General features: G+C 42.2%; 2 protein-coding genes across 3 annotated transcripts; both read left to right on the forward strand.

The window, feature by feature from the left end:
* The first annotated feature begins 5,079 nt into the window (after positions 1-5,079).
* slc22a6l (solute carrier family 22 member 6, like) lies at positions 5,080-14,801 on the forward strand. 2 transcript variants are annotated; one of them, XM_035432424.1, is made up of 11 exons: positions 5,080-5,559; positions 6,288-6,786; positions 7,512-7,615; positions 8,434-8,588; positions 9,122-9,290; positions 9,476-9,599; positions 12,030-12,145; positions 12,566-12,780; positions 13,075-13,183; positions 13,961-14,164; positions 14,363-14,453. In XM_035432424.1, the coding sequence occupies exons 2-11, from the start codon at positions 6,376-6,378 to the stop codon at positions 14,451-14,453; spliced, it is 1,698 nt and encodes a 565-aa protein (XP_035288315.1). In that variant the 5' UTR covers positions 5,080-5,559; positions 6,288-6,375. The 2 variants fall into 2 exon arrangements, with proteins under 2 accessions (XP_035288315.1, XP_035288313.1); XM_035432422.1 differs by lacking the exon at positions 5,080-5,559 and having other exon boundaries at positions 6,376-6,786; positions 14,363-14,801.
* A 1,185-nt stretch (positions 14,802-15,986) lies between these two features.
* LOC118235104 (cytochrome c oxidase subunit 8A, mitochondrial) lies at positions 15,987-17,805 on the forward strand. The gene is made up of 2 exons (XM_035432122.1): positions 15,987-16,172; positions 17,431-17,805. Exons 1-2 carry the CDS (start codon positions 16,053-16,055, stop codon positions 17,524-17,526), a joined length of 216 nt encoding a protein of 71 aa, XP_035288013.1. The 5' UTR covers positions 15,987-16,052; the 3' UTR covers positions 17,527-17,805.
* The last annotated feature ends 132 nt before the right edge of the window (positions 17,806-17,937 follow it).

The following is a 17,937-nucleotide window of genomic DNA, read 5'->3' on the forward strand; positions in this document are numbered from 1 at the left end:
TACATTAACCCCCAAGATTTTGCATTAACCCCTATGGGTAAACACTATCACTGAACAGTTATTGCATAGCCTTGGGTAACTTTTTATTAATCAACTTACTCTTTACAGGGTGTCCCAATTAAACCAGGGGTCTCTATTGCAGAGGAGCCCTGCAAACCATACAATTTCAGACAAGCCTTGTACAAACACTTTATGCATATTAAGTGTCAGAATAGAATATATATATATATATATAGGAGAAATACACATAGGAAGAATAGCATACATTTAAAATATAGAAAAGTTTGTGCACATGAACACACATATATACACATAAACACACAATACAACTAACACAAGTGGAGTATACCAAGCAGTTGCACTTTCTTCAAAGCTAAAATTAGCCACCAAGACCTTAAACTACCTAGGGACACCGAGGCATCTAGTTGAAGTGACTCTGGACATTTATTACACGTGTGCTGCATACACGTTAGAAGCAGTTCTTCCTACATCTGTTGTGAATCGTAGTGCTTTTAGCATAACCCAAACTTAAGATCTTGGTTTGTGCAATAGTTTTTCGAAAAGAAATTAAAAGAGTTTTGTGAGGAGAGCTTTGCGTATAATGAAATGCAGTCCTTGCTTCCTCTTCTTTTTATATTTGTATATATTTGTTAGATATGAAAGGTGGCACACCACTACAATCTACACATCAGATATAACAAATCACTGGTGCAGCCTCAAGATACCTTTTAATCTGGAACAATAACCAGCCATTATGGCATCACTTTTTTCTGCCTCCCTTTCACCTGGATCTGTGGAGGTAATCAGTAATAATTGGATAGCGTGTTTTATGACATTTTCAGACAGGAAAGTAACTAGTCAATAACTGAATTTATGGGTTTTACTCTGTGATCCACACAATCTGCTTTGTAAGCCATTGAGGACAAACGCAAGGGATAAGTTACCTGTTCCTGGTGAATATTATCTTATTGAGAGATGCACTATATGACTAGCTAACCCATGGCTTTTAACTCTGTGTTACTGGGACGGGATAAAATAAGGTGTGTGTGTGTGTGTGTGTGCGCACATGTGCACGTGCATGTGGACTTGTGTGTGCTTGTGTGCGCGCATGTGATTAAAATAAAATAAATAAATTCCTTAAGTGAAATCATCCAGGGTTTCCTGCTTATTTTCTGGAAAATAGGTCCAGGATAGGTCCTGGAAAACTAAGTACATCTTACGACCATCAGTGTGGCAATTTGTGGCCGGTTGTTCATAGTAGGCGCAATAGTCATAGTAATCTATTGACAATTTCTTTCTACTTTCACAATTATGCATCTATATTTTTGGGACAATTTTATGGGGTACTTTGGAAGAGAGAATAAAAAACGGGGTTATGGCAGGGACCCACTCAGCACCCTGGCATTTTAACTGCTTGCAAAAAGCACAAGTCATGGTAACAACTGAAAAGTAATGAGCTGAAAACATTGGTTTAAACTTTGGTTACTCATTAAGGACTACATGCACATCATCTTCTGTTCTCTTCTAAAAAAGAATAAAAACACAGATACCAGCACGGCCAGAACAGGCCTTGTTTGTCTTGTATAATGAAACACCTTGCTCTCCGCGTGAGGAAGTGTGTACCAGCCATTTTGGCTCATTAATTTAACAGTCAATCTCCAGCTGTGTCCGCCAGCTCACCTCGCTCTCATCTGTTGTGCTGTGCAGAAATATGAGGAAATCTCTCTCTCACTCTCTCACTCTCTCTCTCTTTTTCTCTCGCTCAGTCTCTCTCTCTCTCTCTCTCTCTCTCTCTCTCTCTCTTGCTGATGGGAGCGATGTCTCCCCAGTCATATAATTCAATCATTAGCTTGTACCCATGTGTTAGCGTCAAAGCTGTCATTATGTGTGCTGAGTCAGTCACATGGAAACAAGATTAAACTGTTAGAGGAGGGGATTAGACAGAGCAGATATAGTTAGCATTCCTATTGTGTTGTGAAAAAGGACTACAAAAATGTTCATTTTTAAAAAAATTTGTAGAGAAAAAAAATGTATATTTACTGTATTGATACAATTTAGATCCAATTTAATTTAGATACAATTTAAGTGGGATGCATTGAAGAAAGTAAATGACAGCCTGAACTAGGATCTGAGAATAAAGGGTGATGAGGAAAGGCTGATTCCCCAGATGTTGTTTCGAAAGAATCTGCATGTCTGCAAAGTTGGAGGAGAGAAGTTTGCCATCTTGGGTTACCCCAAGGCTTTCAGCTAAAGTGTTATGAGGCATCTATCCTATTGCATCCAGGCTCGGAGAGAGTGCTTGCCAAGAGGATGACTTGCAGGGAATATAACTGTTACCATAGACTACGCCACCTTGGGTATTTTGCCCAAGGAAATAATTGTAGTGGAGTACAAACATGCAAGGATTCATACACAGTAAAAATGTCCAGTGTATGGAGAGGGAGGGGCAGTGGGAGGGAGAGAGGGGAAGAGGGAAAGAGAGGGAGTGGGAGAGAGAGGGAGAGAGAGGGAGAGGGAGGGGAAGGGGGAGGGAGAGAGAGGGAGAGCTGAAAAGTGGTGAAGAATAGGGAAGGAGGGGAATACACGCTTGGAGTGATATTTAATATGCTCTTAAATTACGTTTCAAATGATGCTATGGTGCTGATTAAGGATACGAATGTTCATTTTTAAGTGGTTTCGTCATCTATTAGTGGATGTCATGATTTTAAAAAACACAGACATAAAGCACAATTGACCTGGACGGTTTTTATGTGATGGGATAGTTTTATCAGCACTAGGCAATGACATCTTGAATCATTTCCACCATGTTAGGACCCAGCTTCTTCCCAAGGAGTCAAAGTCAGGATGATGCAGGAACTCACCAAGACAACAAACACTATACTGAAGAAAGTAAAAGTTTATTGTAATCACACTGGACAGCGGGAAGATCACTGAAACACAACACAAGTTTGGGGTACAGCAACCCACCCCACACTGGTCTTCTAGCCTGGTTTAAATACTCTCTGGGGCCTTCACTGGGAATGCATGTCCACCCTATCTGCGAGGGCCTGTCTCTTTGTTCCCTAATGACATTTGTGTTGTACACAAACAACCTATGCCCTTAATGTTGCCTGAAACCCATCATACTGCTTAGATTATGTCAGTGCCAGAATTCAGGACAGCAGGACTAGCAACAGTACAGCAAATTGTATCTAAAGGTTCTTTTCCCATATTGTACTTTTTCCTGTAAACAATGCAGATGAACCAATATTGCAGTAGGTGACAAGCTCTTATTTTATTTTTATTGCTACACAATAAAAATAAAATTATATACATAGCCAATTATATACATAGCCAAAAATATAAAGCGTTGCATGTTTCGATTTGAATAATAAATAACACATAATATTGCTAAAATCTTGTGCTTTCTCTCATGCACTGCACAGGCATTCAAGACAAAGCAAGCAGAAAAATCAAGTGAATTATATTACCGAGCTGTTCCTGTCCGCAATCGCTTTTCACAGCGGTACATTTTGCTTGAGATAAGGGTCGTGCTGGCTAGGAATAGCTAGGAAGCGTAGGGAGGTCATTTATGGATTTAGAAAGCACCCGTTAGACTAGAATCACTGATCTCATTTAAACAACAGTAGCTAGTAGTGGCCCGGACTGGACCCCCCCACGCCACATGTCTCGCGACTGGTTTCGGCTCGGCAGCAATGCCCCCCACCCCCCGTGCTTACCGTGAGATAGAAATCAGCAGGCGCCCCTGACGCTTACAAAGAAGGAAAGAAGCCCTACGAGCATTAGCCCAGCTACATAAGACAAGGGGAAAAGGTACTCACAACTGCCAGGAATGTGATTACTTACACATTTCCTCATCCAGAAAACTTTTGAAGGGATGTTTTTTTTTTTTTTTTTTAAAGTACTTTAATTGCACGTGACGCTGCAGCTTACTGAAAAATGTGTGAGATAAAGGGAAAGAAGTAATAAAACCAAACCTCCACCACACCAATAGGTTATTTGTTCCTTTTAACACAAGCCCGTTTGTAACAGTTGCGCTATACCACCTCTGGTCACAAATTTATAGAAATTAATACGGACATGCCTTCATTAACCAGCACTTTGCGTTACCGATAGAGCTCGGCGCTTTCTCCTCGATTATGAAAATGGGTCCAGTAATCTTTAATTAATTTCTGCTTTCATGGAATCAGTGGTGTTCATCCTCCGGAGACCCGGCAAAAAACCATTGTTTTTCACATAAAACACGTGTATTGGGTGATAAAAACATGTTGCAGTGAAAACATCTTTATTATTATTCATTTATTATTTGCACAGAGCAAGAGGTTTTGGCATAGTAGAACAGGCCTATACGGTTCTTGAGATTAAGACCAGACACTCATGTCCTCTATAGGGGGCAAAATTGATTGCCAGATGTTTGGAGGAGAGAGCGTTGTAGTCTATCAGTCCTGTCTGTTTGGGTAGCCTGGATAAGAGAAGTCCATAATGTGGCTAAATGACACAGTTGAAACCTTGGTGAAAACTTAAAAATTCTAACAACAGTGACTGAAAGAAAACGACAGATCTTTAATGCAGATGATGATGTATTTAATTAACGTTTTAAATTGTTTTTGTTTGACGTGAATAATTCCTTGAACCAAAACATAGACGGAACATTGATGCAATATTTTATTTGATTTACTGCCGGTGTTAAAACTTGTGTAACGGGCCACCTGCAATGTGAGAGCGCATGTGTCCGTATCGGCCAACCGGCTAAGTGGACTTTGCAATGTGTCTAGAGGTAGGAGAGTGAAGGCTCATAGGGCTACAGCAGTTACTGTTCTCCATCAAAACTGTGTTATTCTCTCTCTCTACTACTCTCTCTCTCACTCTGTTGTTATGTGCACTGGCTGCCACCAAAACCAATTTGATCCATTTCCTGCCCCTCCTCAGCATGAGTTTCTTCTTATTCACTTTTTAATTTCCTTCATTTAACCGTGATAATCCCTTGAATGGCCTGCTCCACCCTCCCAGGCTCCTCCCCCCCCACACACGCATACACACACCTCCCCTTCACAGTGAAACTATAACAACCCCAAATTTTACAACCAGCTGCACAAAAAGCACAGAGGCTTAATCCCAACACTCATGCCCAGGGACTAATTTGCTGTCCAGCAGTAACCTTGGCAATCAGAAGAAGGACTGTATCTCGCAAGGACAAAAAATTTATTACAAAAAAGAAAAAGAAAAAAGAAAACAAGAACTCCAAGAGGATTAATTTCACTTTGCTAATTCTAATCCAGAGCTGGTAGAGACGGAATTCCACAGCTCCTGAGCAGGGCACAAACTGCAGCTGAAGGGGAGTTATATCATAAGTTCTTAAAGTCTTTTTTTCCATTGGCTCTTTAGGGTGACTTTTTTGCACCTGAAAGCTACTAAAGGACATCTTTGTGGGGAGTTCTTTTGTTGGAAATTAATCCCCTCTATTAATTGTTAAACTCAAGACATTGTAAATTTTATTGATAAAGTAGTTATTTTTCCATCACTAAGATAACATATATTTCTTCCACGGAGATACAGAGTGTAAGTATTTTCTGTGTCGTATTTATAATCCAGGGTCTAGCTCTTAAAAAGCCAAAATCACAGTAGATCAGGTCTCAGTATTTTATTTTATATGTCACTCATGCAGTGCAAATATTATCTTGTTATATTTTATATATTATAATTGATATTTTATATAAAATAAAATATGTCCAAAAATGTTAGCATTGCATGAGCATTTTGCATGAGTGACATATAAAATGAAATTACTATTGCCAGTGTATTCTCTGGTTGTATTTTATTAATAAAAATCATAAGTTGTACAAAATATTGAGTAAAAGCATGTGGTTTGCATGTTTACGCATGCACTTGTTTACGCACTCAGTTATGCATTATGCCATGTTATCTTGCATCTGTAAATACCACCGACAGGAACCTGCAGGACCTTTCTGTCAGACATCTTAATGATTTATTTGTGGAAAAAGCTTCTCCTACTTGACTGATCAGCACAAGCTGTCTTTCAGCACTATGTGGGCCATAATGTGGAAAATAGACCCTGACTTTGGGGCGAGTGAGTTGCAGAAGTGCACACACTTCAGCTGTAGGGGACCTGATGTGGAGTGTGTAAGATCAGAGGTGAATGGAGAGGTACAATGGGCAATTCCAAATTTGAGGGTACATATTTGAGGTAAAAAAAAAAAAACTGTTGAATAATTTGTTTATTCCACCACCCCCCCCCCCCCCCCCCCCCCCCGGATATTCTTCAACAGCTGGAGCTGTTAGCTTTTTTTCCCATTGTATCCCATACGGAGTGGAGTTGGAAGCTGCTGTAGAGTGGGGTTGCCAGTGCACTTGGTCATGGCCTTCGGCGATATCCTGGAGCAGGTAGGCAGCACGGGGAGGTTCCAGGTGGTGCATGTAACCCTGCTGTGCGCCCCCATCCTCATGATGGCCAGCCACAACCTGCTCCAGAACTTTGTGGCCGCTGTGCCCCCCCATTTCTGCCGCGCCCCAAAGAACTCCTCCGTTGCCCACCTGGACCCCCAGGTGGCGCTGCTGCTCACCGTGCCGCTCGACTCGGCGGGAAAGCCGTCGAAGTGCCAGCGTTACTCCGTGCCTCAGTGGCACCTGCTGGCCGGCAATGGCACCTCCGTGGAGGCAGGGGGCACTGTCTCCAGCACCCTGGACCCGCTCAGTGCAGATCTGCAAGGCTGCGAGGAGGGATGGGAGTACGACGTGACTGAAATGAGCTCCACTATCATATCTGAGGTAAGGGCACCCAGGGGATATACCGCAGGATTAGTGTGTTCATTAGTGGTGCCAGTATGGCTCAGTGGTTAAGGAACGGACTGCATAGTAATGTTGCAGGTTTGAATTATACAGTATATACAGTATATATGAATAATCATAAAGAGAATGCACTGGTTCCCTTTTAAAGAACCAGAATGGACACTTTCAAAGCAAGAAGCAGTGGTTGCACAGGGTGTAAATTTAGTCTGCTTACCTACAAAGCCATTCATGCCTTCTCTGCATCCTGCGTTGAAAACTTCAAACACTCTTTAACCTCCCCTTAAACTAACTCCCCCAATTGTGTTTCTCCCCTCTGTGCTGTTGTTAGTCTGCTTGTCGATTTTATTTTTGTTGCTAGGCATTGTTGTAATTGTAATGATTCTGTTCAGCACTTTGACATTATTGCCATGAAAGGTGGAATATGAAATTTGCTATCATAAAGGTGTCTTCCAGGCAAGTAAATATTAGCAATTATTAGCAAAATATTCATATTTCATATATTTTGCCTTGAATAGCTTGACAAAAGCATGGCACGTGACACAAATGACACGCATTTGCTTCAGCATGTAAAATATATACATAAAGTAGTATCTATGTGCGTCTTACAGTATCTGAAAATCTTGTCTGGTTGTGGTTGCCGTTTATGCCTTTTACTAAAAAATTCTCTCTCTCTCTCTCTCTCTCTCACACACTCACTTTCTTAGTGGAATTTGGTATGCAGTTCTCGGTCGCTTAAACAGATGGGACAGAGCGTTTACATGGGAGGGGTGCTAGTGGGAGCAGTGGTCTTTGGGGGGCTCTCGGACAGGTGAGACCTCACTTCACTTGAAACCCACTCACACACTTCTGCTTTGTTTACCACCCACTCCTTTGCTGTCTGCTGATTGGACAGGCAGATTTTATTCTCCAGTCAAGTGATTATCAGTTTGCTCTGTTAAATTTGCTATTTTCATGTCACAATATGTCATCGATAAAATGTCACAGATCTTTTTTAATTGTGATGAGTGTGGGTGCTAAAAGCCATTAAGATGAGTCTGTGGACGCTTGCAGAAGATAAGGAAAAATCTTTTTTATTTCAAATCCAGTGTGCTGGAGTACAGAGCCAAAACAACAAAAAATTTCACAGTCAAAATACTTACGCACTGCACTGTGTATGTCCACTGGCTGGTCACACAAAGAGCAGTTACTACTTTGGCGCAGGAATCTGCATACCTCACAACCCACAGCACAGCCCCTGACACGAGACGTAGGCCTCCTTCCCTAGATCTCTTCCCACAAACATTTTATGTAATTGGTAGTTGAAAGCAATGATTAGTCTGAAGTTTGTGCCAGTGCTATTGAGCTACTACGAGCATAGCTGGACTGTGTTACACTTTTCGCACTTGAGATTCAGAGTCGGTTGTGCAACACCAGTCTTTGCTCTTTTCAGCAAGAGAAAGGTGTGCCTTGTGAATATCTTTATCAGCAAACTCTGACCTAAATGATAAGCTGTTTTATCGACACAGGCTAACAAGCTTTGGTTCGAGGATGCATGCGAGGGCATTGACCTCCCAGGGCATGGTCATCGTTACCTTGCTCATCCCTCTCTCCTCTCCTCTTCCCCCCCCCCCCTCCCCGCCCCCCCAGGTTTGGGCGCCGGATCCTGCTGCTCATCTCCTACCTGCTGATGGCGGTGGGGGGCACGTGTGCTGCGTTCTCCCCCACCTTCCACCTCTTCTGCTTCTTCCGTTTCCTGTGCGGCATGGCGCTTTCGGGACTGGTCCTCAACAGCTTCTCCTTAAGTGAGCCCCGCTCCAGCGTGGATTGCATTGCATCATATGTCCACTTAGCAGGCACCTTTAGCAGGCATCCACAGATACTTTAATAGCTATCCATTTATAGGGCTGGATACTTTACTGAAGCAGATCAGGTTAGCTTTCTTGCTCAAGTTTACAACAGCAGTGCCCCACAATACATCTGACCTTATAGCTTCTGAGTAACAAGCGCAGTTCTTTAGCCATAAAGCAGTCATTTCTTATCATATTTGCTGGGCAGAGGTGACTCGCAGTATTTGTGTCATGTGCGTTATTCATTTCTACAACTACATACTTTGTTCAGATATGTGGCTGCAGATTTTCAACCATGAGATTTGATTGTTGTATGCAATTATTGCTGCTAAATCAGAAGCTTTTCACATTAAAAGCTTTGCTTTCTACATGGTGGTCACAAATGAAAGAATTGAAGTTGCATTTTAGGGGTATTCCAGGGTGATGCGAGAGAGTTTTGGAAGGATAAGGGCAGGCTAAATTTAAATGCCGTCTCTCCCCTCCCCCAGTTGTGGAGTGGATTCCCACGCACGTGAGGACGGTGGTTGGCACTGGGTCTGGGTACTGCTACACCATGGGTCAGCTGATTTTGGCGGGGATGGCGTACTTCATCAGAGACTGGCGCTGGCTGACGCTCGCGGTCTCCTTACCCTACTACATCGCTTTCCTCTACTCTTGGTGAGACTCGCGGAATGTTTGTGGGGGGTCAGGGGTCATGGAGTGTCAGCATTCCGTCATGAGTTGTCTCCTGTCAACCACATACGATCAGTTGTATGTGAACAAGCGAATGCATGTATATCAGATGTACAGACATTGAATTTGACAGCGGTGAAGAAGGCCTTAATTGTGGTGACCCCATGCAGGTGGTTCTTGGAGAGCTCGCGGTGGCTGATTCTGAACGGGAAGTCAGAAGAAGCGGTCAAGAACCTGCGGACTGTGGCTCGCATCAATGGGAGGAGGGCAGAAGGGGAAAAAATCAACACTGAGGTCGGTATCCCCATGGAAACTTACTAGGCGGGCTTGGGTTTGGTGCCTGGGTTGGAATATTGTGTTTGTATGCTTATCTGCATCTATGTCACTTGGTGTGTGTGGAGATATTCACACCAAACCAAGAATAGCACCTCATCAGAAGAGAGTGTGGTTTTAGTGCATTGCCTTTTTAAATTGTCTGTATGAATATTGGTACTGCCCTAGTAGAATGGTTTAGAAGTGAGGGAGGGACAATACCATTGCAGGTGCGGCTTACTCACATACCAAAAGCCTTTTGAGAAATTGCAAAGAAAGCCAAGATACAGTGAGTACAATTTCCTACACCATCGAAAGGCACTTGGAAACTGGAGAAAACTCTGACAGGAAGACCCAAATCCACAACAGAATCAGAAGACAAGTTTCTGAGAGTCAACAGCTTGCGTGATAGGCGACTCACAGGACAACAGCTTCAAGTACAGCTTAACAGTGGTCGAAGTAAGCAAGACTCAGTTTCAACAAGAAGAGAAGACTTCAAGCTGCAGATTTGACAGGTTGAGTGGCAGTACGAAAGACATTGCTAAAATGGTGAAATAAGAAAAAGAGGCTTGCCTGGGCCATGAAGCACCGGCAGTGGGCTACTGAAGACTGTAAGAAGGTCTTATGGACCGATGAATCAAAATTTGAAATGTTCGGTTCATCACGCAGGGTTTTTGTATGCTGTCAAGTAGGTGAAATGATAGTTCCTCAGTGTGTGACACCAACTGTCAAACATGGAGGAGGAAGCGTGATGGTCTGGGGCTCTTTTGTTGGATCCAGAGTTGGCGACTTGCACAGAGTGACCGGCACCATGAACCAAAGGGCTACCACAGCATTTTGCAGCGCCATGCAATACCCTCTGGTCAACATCTAGTTGGTCAGGAGTTCATCCTACAGCAAGATAATGACCCAGAACATACCTCCAGGCTATATCAGAACTATCTTAGAAGAAAAGAACAAATCATGGAATAGCCAGCACAGTCTCTGGACTTAAACCCCATCGAGCTGACTTGGGTTGAACTAGACAGAAGGGTGAAAGCAAAGCAACATACAAGTACAACACATTTGTGGGAACTTCTGAGACAGTGTTGGGAAGATCTTTCCAAGCAATATTTGATTTCCATTGTAGAATGAATGCCACGAGTGTGTTCAGCTATTATAGAGGGTATGCATTGACGTCACTTCCCACCGGAATACGGGACTGAGTGGCAGTCGGGACTGAGTGGCAAAACATGCTGCCACATGGCTGCCTTTAGTATAGGAAACTGCAAAACCGGGAGTAAAACAAACGATTATCTGCTTAAATTAAAAGCAGTTGGACTCGACAGTGATACTTACAACTTACCAAAGAACCAGTGGTCCATGGACATTCAACAAGAAATCGGAGCTATCTTTTTTACAGACTGCCGAAAGCTAAAGAAAAGAGAAGCAAATGGATCGCTGCAATTCGCAGAAACAACTCGAATCCAGGCACCGAAACGTGGATTTGCGGTTGTTATTTTGTGTCAGGTATGTTGGATTTTTGGATAAAATCATACCTTAATAATTTATATGCTTGGCTAGCTAATACTATTTTTTTGTAGAACACAAGGCTCATCATCATGGATGTTTTTTAATAAATGCTGACAAAAACTTTACAGTTACACAGAATATAAATGAAAGATGCTAAATATTTAATTGATGAGTAGTCGATACAGTAGCTTACATAACTTAAGGTATGATTTTACCCAAAAATCCAACATACCTGACACAAAATGACAACCGCAAATCCACGTTTCGGTGCCTGGATTCCAGTTGTTTCTGCGAATTGCAGCGATCCATTTGCTTCTCCTTTCTTTAGCTTTCGGCAGTCTGTAAAAAAGATAGCTCCGATTTCTTGTTGAATCTATTTGTACAGTCAATCGCACAACAGCTCTTTCCCATTTTAGATATGTTTTTTGTGTTTGTATGGCATTCAAGCTGAACACTAACGCTATCACTCAGTAGTCTTTCTGCCACTCAGTGGTTGTAACCGCAGTGACTTCCACCTACTGTGACGTCATGTGCATACCCTCTATATCTGCTACTTTGATGAGTCAAAAAATTTGAATAAATTGTGTTAAACAGAATGATTCCATGATTTTTTTAATTATCTTCAATTGTTTATTTGTTCTATACTTTAATTTCAGAGTACATTGAGATAACTGCATACATTTCAATAAAAACTGGAAAAATGGAGATGTTCTAAAACTTTTGACCGGTAGTGTATGTTCAGTGTGTCATCTGTGTGCAAATATGCACTGCACATGCTCAGTGTACGGTCTGCGTAGCGCACATGCCCAGCACGTGGCGTCTGTCCTGCATGTGCTCAATGTGCCTACTGTGCAGGTTCTCTGTACCGTGTGTGCTCAGTGGTGTGCGGTCGGTCTACAGGTGCTACAGGAGTCAATGAAGAAGGAGATGTCCTGTTCACAGGGCACACACTCTGCCCTTGACCTGCTGCGTACCCCCGCCATGAGAACCATCACCATCTCCCTCTGCTTTGTCTGGTCAGTGCTCCCACACTTCCCCCTTCGTTCATCTGTTCACATTTTCATCCATCCCATCGCTGCCTTTGGCCACACATGCTCTGTGCGTTCCATGGGACATGCAAGTGTACCAAGGTTATTTATTATATGGTAAATCAGTACATATTTGCGAAATACTACCGGCTAACAGGAAGGGTACAAAAATGGAACATCAGACTTTTAGGCCTTAGCTGCAGGCCTTGGTTATAAAATCTGCATTGACCTAAATCTTCTTTTTTTGCATTGCAGATGTAATGATTACATGTGAAAACACACTATGTACAGATAAAACAGCCTTGCCCCTCTCAGGACTTGAACTTGCAACAATCCTCTCCTGAACCACCAGGGGGCATGGTGGCTCAAGTTCATTAATGACAAAAAGGACACTTGTTTTATAAACAGGTTCGCCACCAGCTTTGCCTATTATGGGCTGTCCATGGACCTGCAGAAGTTTGGTGTGGATATCTACCTGATTCAGGTGATCTTCGGAGCTGTGGACATCCCTGCCAAAGTGGTCATCACCGTGTCCATGAGCATGATTGGCAGACGACCTTCCCAAAGTGCTGCCATCATACTGGCTGGCTTCATGATACTGGCCAACTTATTAGTGCCATATGGTGAGCTTTGCATGTGTGTGTGTGAGAGAGAGAGAGCATGTGCATGTGAGAATGTGTGTGTGTGTGTGAGAGAGAGAGAGAGAAAGAGAATGTGCACATGTGTGTGTGTGTGTGAGAGAGAGAGCGTGTGCATGTGAGAATGTGTGTGTGTGTGTGTGTGTGAGAGAGAGAGAGAGAAAGAGCATGTGCACATGTGTGTGTGTGTGAGAGAGAGAGCGTGTGCATGTGAGAATACTGTAAGCAGTGGAGTTACTGCGTTGCATTGAGGGCAATCTGTTTCCTGTGTGTTTACAGACATGCAGGTGGTGCGCACCACTCTTGCAGTGCTGGGAAAGGGCTGCTTGGCCGCATCTTTCAGCTGCTGCTATCTGTACTCCGGAGAGCTTTTTCCCACCATTATCCGGTAAGCCTCTCCATCTTCATCTGCAGCTTCTTTCTACCTCTTCCTCCCACCCTCAAATCATCCATTTTCAAATATTCCGACTCTAAATTGTCCATAGGTATGTGTGTGGATGGTGAGCGAATGGTGTGTGTGCCTTGCGATAGATTGGCGACCTGTCCAGGGTGTAATCCTGCCTCTCGCCCAATGCACCCCCCACGACCCTGACCAGGAATAAGCGGTAATAGATAATAGATGGATGGATGGACAACATGCTTCCCCTGTCACCCAACTCTCTCCTTTAAATTCTAATTCTAAACAACATCCCTACGCTACGGCTTGCGTATGGTGAACTGAGTTTCCGGAAAATTATGCGTGTAATATGATGTCACTCACTGATCTACGAGGCCCTTTGTGTGCATTGGTGTGACATGAGGTTACGTTGCTCCCCAGGATCATTATTAAGCTGTGGTAATATGCTGTTGAGGTAGTGTTCTCTGCTGTGTTGCTTGCTGTTTTCTATAAGTGTTCTGTGTTTTCATTGCTTGTTTAAATTGTGCTTTGTGATGTCATGATTTTTAGTTGCTCTGTATAAGAACTAGGGCTGAAACTAGTGATGAGCCCCACAGACTGGTATCGCATTACTACCCTGCCAGAGCAGCACAAGGCATAATTTGCAGAGCCCATGAATAGCAATGGCAATTCCCAATAGGAATAATAGAAAAAAGTTACATTTGGTTTCATAATAAACTAATAATACGAAGAGATTAATGTTACTCCCCTGCCTCTCTCCTCCACCAGGCAAAACGGCATGGGCTGGGTGTCCATGATGGCTCGTCTGGGGGCAATGGTGGCCCCCCTCATACTAATCCCTGGAGAGGCGCTGGCCTGGCTTCCGGGGCTCATCTACGGGGGGGTGCCCATCTTGGCTGGGGGGGTTGCCCTCTTCCTGCCTGAAACCCTGGCAATGCCCCTCCCTGACACCATTCAGGATGCAGAAGAACGGTGAGATGGCTTGGCACTCTCTGTTCTGTTTACAGGGTGGGAACGGGGTCCATAAACACACCTGCCTGTTATGTAGTCACTTTTTTAAAACGCCTACACAGTGAGGACATGCACTTCAGTAAGATTTTGATCTTGCTTGCTGTGAATGTGCTGGAATTGAACAGTTTTTTAAACATGAATGTGCCTTGCCTTTCACAGATCGCTCAGCCAGAAATCCTCGAAATCTCTAAAAAAGGGGGATATTGTACTGAAGGAAGCTAACAATTCTTTACTGAAGGAAACCGTCTGAAGTCACCATAAAAGTTACTGTTTCTATCTGCAATGTACAGGAGATATGAATGCATCTACAATCACACAAGATTATGTCTATGTATAGTTCGATTAGGAGAATATTTGCACACAACAATTAATTACTTATAAAAGTCTGTGATACAAATGAGATGTTGTATTAGTAATTTTGTCAGTGGTTGAGTTTGTAGAATGCACCTTTTGTAACATATTTTAAGCTGGATCCACTTGGGATATGTATTTAATTGCATTTCCACTATGACCTTTTGGAGAATTATTTGTTATTATTATGACTATGTGTCTGTATAGGTGTGAGTGGAGTAAAATAAAGTGTTTATGATTTTAATATGACAAAGTGCTAATTATTTTTTCTTGCAGTATGTCTGTTGTTGTTTTTTTAATGGACGTGTGTTATCAAATCCAGATAAAAATGACATTTATGGAAGTAAATAAGCTATGATAGATTTCTGCAGAATACCTAGATTCCTCACCCCTATTTCAAGTGAAAAAATGACACAAGTCTGTGTCATTGTCCATTGCAATTTTTTTTTTTAATTAGCTAGGACTATCCCCCTGCATTTTGGCTCTCTTTCTTTGCAAAAATACTGAATCCTGTGTTAACATGACCACTGGCTTGTGCAGATGAGTAGGCTATGATTGAACGGGATGTGTTTTGCTATGGTGAACACAAAAAGTTGTGCCACTTTTCCATTTTCAAGTGTCCCCTTCTTCAACTCCAGCTGACGCCAGGTCTACTTTCAATAAAAATAAAATGTATATATTTGAAAATATTATCACTACAACATGATTTTCTCATTAAAGACACTTGACATTCAAGTGACATGTTAGACTGACCAATTTTATGTATTATTTAGTTTCCTCTAATTAGTACATGCTCAAAATAATAATGAACTGAAAATGACTTGCTTGTTTCTGCATATATCCATATATATACTTTTCAGTTAATTATTATTTTCTGCATTTTCTAATTAGATAAACCACCTTTGCAATTTTAGATAATTTATGAGTTTTAACAAAACGTGATGATTTTTCTGACACAGCAATGTTAGTTTTTCAATCTGGATTTGCAGAGAAATATAAATGCAAGTAAAGCTTGCGAGCTTATTTGCTTGCATTTATCATAGACCCCTTTGCGCAGCTCCTCAGTTATTCAGGATTTTATACAGCCTCGTTTTCTCCAATTATTCTGGATCTGACTGTATAGCTTGTCTTAATAATGAGCTATAGAGTGCTTGTGTTTTGTACACACCAAATATGTAAAGAAACAATGTGGTTAAATGTTTTTTTTTTTTTTTTTTGTCTCGTCGATGTTCTTACCTTGAACCACAATTCCCACAATCCGTATATCCCATGATCCCGTATTCGTAAGCGACATCTCCAGACGGTGAGGTTCATATTCACGGAAAGCGCGGTCTTTTACGATTGGTTGTGATTCATGGGATTAGAAATGAGAACCAATGAGAAGAATGGATTCTGTAAATGAGTCGAACAACAACGCCACATGTGATGACCCAATCGCTCATTGCCTTTTACCAATCGCGGACATTGGGATACATTCATTTAAGACTGAAAACCAGACATGTCCGGTGTCCTGCGTGGAATCGCTACAGCCCGCTCGGCTCTGGCCTTGCGTGGACCTACTATTACTCAGCGCGCCACCCTGTTCACGAGACCGGCTAAGCAGCCCCTCGGCTCATTCGTAAGTCATTCGTGAGAAAAAGGAGTGCTTCGTTAGTTGCTTTGTGTTCTGGAAATCCTGGCTCGGGCATGTTCAGCTAGGCCTAGATAGCTAGCCAACGCGTCTAGCTGGCAGCTAGACAAAATCCTCAATTAAAGTTTTCGCTAAGAAACTAGTTTAGTTATCGGGTTCGTTAATGTCACCATACTGATAAAAAAACCGAATAATGGTTCTCAGTTTGTAGCTAGCTAGTTAAAAAAACGATATGCTCATTTCAGGAAGGTCACTGTTTCGTAATGGAGGTCGTTAGCTCTACATGCATTGAAGCCAGCTAACTAGACTAGTTGTTTACTGTGTACAGTGATAATATTGTTATTCGCTAGGCACGTTATGAATATTGGTTAGCTAACAATCTTATCAGTCTTTATAACTGTGAATAATGTTAGCCAGTCAATAAAATTAAACATTAGTTTGCTGGCTAACTTGCAAATTATAAAATAACTAGCTAAGTTCGGGGAAATTTTGGTAACCTTAGTCTAGCATCCTTCACTAAAATTAACATTGATTGTAAATGAATACTTCAGCTAACATTGAACAATGTAATGGTCATTTAGTTAGGATAACTGTATTCTAGCTATAGTCTAACGCAATTTATGTTGCTGACACACGGGTTAGCTACTTAGTATTGGAAAAAGAACTTGGTGGGAGGCCTTAGCTGAGCAAGAATAACCCTGACAGTGTTATCAGTCTTGAGAACTTTAATTTTACAGTCTTGGCTACATGCATGTGCCTTTGTGATGGGTTATATATATGGCTAACAACCGATTATGAGTATTTGCGTAAGTTACCTTATCGATGGATTGTGTTGCTAGCTTGACACATTTTGTGAAATATTTACACTGTTCGGTTTTTTGTCGTCGGCAGACTCGATAGCAGTGGATAATACGTTAGTCTATGTCTGTCTATGTACTCATTTATCGCACAACCCCTCGTTCAGTATTGCAGACCAACAAGACATCATTTTCATTTTTTACTTTGTTTTTCCATTGTAGGTAGGCTGCTATTATATAGAAGTGGCGTAAACTGATCCTTGAGGATACACCGCTTTTCTGCTTTAAAGATGACTGACAGTGATTACCTAACGTGAAAAACATATGGAAAAGTAACCTGGACCACGTACAGTGTAGACGCCAGTTTGTGTGCTGAATTTATGTTATGATGCATAGTGCCGCGCTAATTTGTTGCTGATGGTACATTTTCCTACACATTTCATACTCAGGAGACGGTGATGGGCCTGGCGATGTTTTCCCTGGCCATCCTGGGGCCTTCGGGTTGGATCCTGGCCCACATAGAATCCTACAAGAAGAAAGAATGAGAACTTACGTTTTACCCGACCTGCAGCCGCACACAGACTTGACGTCTTAACTGTCATTCCCTATTTGGGACCATCACCCCATTCAGCTTCCGGACTCCCAGTGGAACAAATCTTAATTTCCCCCTTTAGCCATCTAGCTACCTCTCCATCAACTGTTTACTTATCCCTGGTCCATTCTATGAAACCTCAACTGTGGATATACAGATGATCACTAAGTTCTTAGCTGTGTGGTGAGCATTCTGTTCCCTCTGTTACAATAAAAACGTTTTTAAAACTTTACATTTTGTTTGTCTTCCTGTAAGCTTTATCTGAATCCAGCCTTGCTCCAGAAATACTAGGTGGTTCAAATGTGACCTGTTTGGTAATGCTCAGGCATAGGCCATGGTTATTTTCTGTTGTATTTCGATTACA

Source organism: Anguilla anguilla, chromosome 9, assembly GCF_013347855.1.
Source record: "Anguilla anguilla isolate fAngAng1 chromosome 9, fAngAng1.pri, whole genome shotgun sequence".
In the NCBI taxonomy this organism is placed as follows: Eukaryota; Metazoa; Chordata; class Actinopteri; order Anguilliformes; family Anguillidae; genus Anguilla; species Anguilla anguilla.